This window comes from Manihot esculenta, chromosome 1, assembly GCF_001659605.2.
Source record: "Manihot esculenta cultivar AM560-2 chromosome 1, M.esculenta_v8, whole genome shotgun sequence".
Classification (NCBI taxonomy): domain Eukaryota; kingdom Viridiplantae; phylum Streptophyta; class Magnoliopsida; order Malpighiales; family Euphorbiaceae; genus Manihot; species Manihot esculenta.
Genome location: NC_035161.2, coordinates 37,310,385 through 37,315,421, shown reverse-complemented (window position 1 = coordinate 37,315,421; position 5,037 = coordinate 37,310,385). Strand labels below are relative to the sequence as shown.

At 27.9% G+C, this 5,037-nt stretch overlaps 1 protein-coding gene across 1 annotated transcript; it reads left to right on the top strand.

Moving 5' to 3' along the window:
* On the top strand, positions 1 to 861 carry LOC110617404 (transcriptional regulator SUPERMAN). Its single transcript, XM_021760157.1, has one exon. The coding sequence runs from the start codon at positions 1 to 3 to the stop codon at positions 586 to 588; it is 588 nt and encodes a 195-aa protein (XP_021615849.1). The 3' UTR covers positions 589 to 861.
* Positions 862 to 5,037: the final 4,176 nt, after the last annotated feature.

The following is a 5,037-nucleotide window of genomic DNA, read 5'->3' as shown; positions in this document are numbered from 1 at the left end:
ATGGAGAGAACCTGCTTGGGTAGTGAAGGAGACAATTCAAGTGGCTTTTTATGGCCTCAAAGAAACTACACATGCAGCTTCTGCAAAAGGCAGTTCAACTCAGCTCAAGCTCTTGGAGGTCACATGAACGTCCACAGGAGAGACAGAGCCATGTTGATACATCTACCTTCATGGGTTTTTGATGAATGTCCAAACCCTAAACCTAATCTTTCTTCCTCTTCTTCTTTACCTTCACCTCGTAGTACTTCAACTAAGTTGGCGTCGTCATGCCCTTGTACTCACCATCCCTTGCTTTCTCCAACGGCCACTTCTTTCTCTTCTTCACCATCTTACCAGGAGAAGGCTTCCACTGCACTTGAATGTCCTCAACGCTACTGTTCTACTCCTCTGAGTGAAGCTCTAACGAAGAAGAAGAAGAAAAGGAGCATTCGAGCGGTGGTTGAGGTTGAAGAAATCAAGAAGGGTTTTGCACAGAAATGTGAGCTTGAGGTTTTGAAGAAAAGTGAAGTTATAAGCTTGGAGTTGGAGATAGGGTGTAAAGATCCAAAGGAGGTTTTGGATTTGGAGCTTCGACTCGGTTGTTTCTAGTTGTTGTACATTAATTGATCTTTGTCTTTGATTTCATCGATAGCTTCTTCTAGTGCTGCAGTCTCAAGCACCAAACCGTAGTTACAGAGAAGATGCTTTGAGAAGTTACTAATGATTATGGAGTATCAAAGATCAAATTAAGTGAAGATTAGTGTTTGCAGAGAGTCTCATAATGAAGATTTCTCACTACTCAACCAGCTGATGAGTACGTACCCTTCTCAATTAATTAATTAATTCTTGTATTTCCTTTTGTAATCTATCTTCTCTATATATATAATCTACAATATGAAATTATGTTTAGGGATGGTTTTAATTTATCAGTTTATCTTTTGTTATAATTATTTTTTTAAAATTCTAGATGCTATGATTAGTTTTGGGTGGCATTGTCCTTGTTAAATTAGGTTAACTGCAAGATTAGTTGAAGAAAACAGGTTGTTGAGACATCATCATACATCTCTAACTATACTTGTACTAAGAAAGATGAGGCCTCAGTGTTATAATATCTGCTCATTCTTTAGATAAAATTTTTTTATAATTATTAAATTTTATTACATATTAAAAAATATTTTTTGAAGTTTTTCATAAATAAGATAAAATATATATAAATAAAAAGAAAAAGGACAGAGAAGGTATTTAAGATGGGGAGGAGGGGGCCAAGTAGGATATGGAAGGACATGAATTAAAGGGGTACTAACAAATTGTACTGTATATTGTCATGTAGAGAGATTGAAGAAAGGTGGTAATGCAAATGCTTAGGGATTTTGGTTTTTCCAACACATCTGAGCTTTTGCATGTTCCCCACATTTGTCTGCTGCCAGTAACATGATGACCTTTTCCTTAACAAGAAACTCTTTGTCTGTTCTTTCCATACCAAAACAAGTTCACTTTTTTATTCCATCAATCTCTTCATCTTTCATGAGAATGAGTGGACTGTGAAAAAAGTAGACGATGTGAAGTAATTAGGTTAAAAAAATTGACATCTTGGCCTTCAAACAGAACCTGCCAATCTTCATAATTCTGTGAAACTAGAGGAGAAGATAATGGGATAAAGTTACGTAGCCGGCCCACGTCACCTATCCATCCACAGGCGTTTGATGCTTTTCCTTTCTCCTTCTTTATCATTTTGGGTAATCTTCACTAGAATTCCCAAAATTTAGTCAAATTTACTCTAATAAAAAAATTAATTTTTAATATTTTATTTTGTTAATAAAATAATTACTCAATTAAATTTTATTATTGAATTATAACATATTTAATTAATCTCTTTTCACTTTTTAATAAAATTTCAAAATTATATTATAAATTACCCTATTATTTTTCTTGTACATGAGGCATAAGCCCTAAGCCATTTCAAACATGGGCCTAAATACATCCAACCACATAGTTTCATTTCATCAGCCCAGTACTCTAAATCGCTTGCTTCTCTTTTTCTCTCTCTTCCTCCCTTAAGTTCTTTTTAATTTGAAAGTTTTTATTTTCAAATAAATTAAAACTATATATAATTTTATAATAATTTTTTTAAATTTTTATTTCCAAATGAAATCACTATATTTAATAAAAATAATAAACTTGAAAATTAATGATAAATAATTTTAAATAAAATAAAATAAAAATTATAAATAATGAGAGAAAAATAAAAAAATAATGATTGAGACGAAAAATAATTTTTTATATTGGTGTTTAAATAAGAAGAGTAAAATATTTAAAAAAATTATAATTTTATCTTTAAATCTGTCAAAAACAATTTATAAAATACATAAATATTTTAATTTTTTAAGAAAAAGTTCTTAACATTTTTCCTCTAATTTAAAGAGTAGAATATAAATTTTATTTTCTCCCAACATTTTCTTTCCATCTCAATTTCCTCATAAGCAAATACAAACAGAATTTATTTTTCTGTCCAATTTTTTTTCCACTATTATTTTCCCTTCATCCAAACACAAGAGAACAATCAAAATTCAAAGGATTGACCATAACGAAAAAGGAAACCTATTCAATACAGACGTACTACATTTGTCACTAAATTATTTATTTTATATTATATTATATATATATATATTTTTTAAAGAAGAATATTATTTATTGTTTGTATGATGGAATTTTACCCGATGGGTCAAATGACCCAGAATGAATAGTCCGTTGATTGACCGCCCTAGTCTGCCCTTTTACCCGTAAGTCACGAATCCAGAATTCCTACGACGTTTCCTTTTTATTTTAAATATTAACGTCCTTCTAAATACGCTAAATTCACATAATTAAAGTATACAAAGAATATGATTCCACAAAAAAACATATATATAAATATAAAATAAAAAAATTGGAGAATTTCTAAGAAATTAAAAAGCGAAAATAGCGTTAATCCCCTATTGTTATGTTAAAAAGTAAAAAATGTCAATTTTTTTTTTAAAAAAAATTCCATCATAAAAATTAATAAATAGAAGTTTTCTCTTTATTATTATTTTTGGGATGGTTTTTCAAGAAGAAATTTATTTGAAGGCTTAATCTGACAGTCTCAATTAGTTCAAAAAGATGCTATGTAAATCTAATCTCCTGATGATTTGTTAAATTTTCACTTTATTTAAATTTAAATTAAATAATTTATAAATTAACATGTTGATTCACATAATTTGATTTCATTTAGTTTGTTTAAATTAACTTTATGAATTTAAAATTTAATGTAAATATTATTAAAAATAAAAATAAAAATTATTAGCTCCACACATTTGCTACTTCTATTGTGAATTCAACTTAAACAGTAATATAAATATTTATATAGTATAATAAATTAATAAGATCAAAATATTTAAGTAAAAATAGTTATTTTTTATAAAAAAATATTAATTGATTATAATTTTTTAAATTTGTAGAGTATATTTATCTATTTATTTAATTTTATTAATTTATTCAGTAAATAAAAGAAAAGATTTTTCAAATATTTTAATTGAATGGCTTTAAAATAAATATAACTAATAAATTTTTAAATATACTGAAATTTAATAATAATTTTTTCTATTATATATAAAACTATCTAAATACCTCTATAAAATTTTTAAGGATCATATCCTCTCATGGTCCCTCCTGGATCCGTCGTTGACCTTAATTAAGAAGCAGCGCAGGGGAAGGAAGACATGCTATATATATATAGCAGCAACTGCTTTACGAATTTTTACTCTCTACTCGTCGTCTTTGCTCTTGCCTTCAATGCCTCCACCTGCCTTCATTCTCGTCCTTGCTTCAATTAATATTGAAATTGCTATTTTTAGTATATTTTAAATATAATAATATTTTTAAAAAATAACACTATGACTTTTTCTTTATAACGTGTAAAATGAAAATTCGCTCCAAATATAAATTACAATCATACAATTATAATTCACTCAAAGACAAAATCCTACCATCACAAAGATTAATCTTTGCTAATGATTTATATGTCATGTCTGCTTCTATTTTTTTAACCACTATCCTTCTTTTTGTCATCCTCAACATCGAAAAAAAAAAATAATTCTCTATATCATACATACAAATTTAATCTGATGGTAAGTATATCGAAATAAATTTAAGAGATCTCATATTCTATTACTCCAAATTTCAATTTTCATTTAAAAAAAATTTTCTATATCGTAGTTACATATAAACTAGTAGCAGAAATAATAATTCTGTACATACCCATATCGAGTCTTCACAATAATATTTGATCAACACAATCATAACTTTCAGATGATTATAATGATCAAAAGAATTTTTGGAAAAGAAAAAACAGCAAAGAGAATAATATTTTAAGTGATGTTGATTGTGATGACATAAAGTTGATGTGTTTTCCATTCTTTTATTTAGGACAGAAAAGAGAATTAAAAGTTGATACTTAAGGGCAAACACAAACTCCAAAAATATTCTATATCATGTTCTTCATTCATCATCATTACCAAGTTTCCTGCATCTTTCCCCCATCAATGTGATGATAAGCACAATTACAGCAATCTTTTTTTTTTTTTCCCATGATTTGTGTGCTAATCATTAATTTTTACTTATGCCATATGCTTGCTTAATTTTGGCAAAAACAAACTTGCTTTTGCATGCGTAGGCTTAAAAATGGTTAAAATTTACACACGCACAAACTGTATCCAGTTGGTTGATGAGCTAAGAAATGAAGCTTTCCTTCATGCAATATCTAGCATATTTCCCCTTGTCCTCGCTGCAAGTCGGCAAGGGTTGGAAAAAAACATATATAATAAACAATTTGGTTTGGGTAATTAATTAACAATTTTCCAATTTTGAATAGGTTTACTCAATAATAATAAATATAATTACACATATTCATAAGTTTGTCTCTAAATTTTTACATGAAATATGTATATTACTTTTTTATTCACTTAAAAGAAAATAAAAACAGGATAAAAGATGACAAAATAAAGGCTGTTAAGAAAACCAACATAGATGAAAGCAACAACA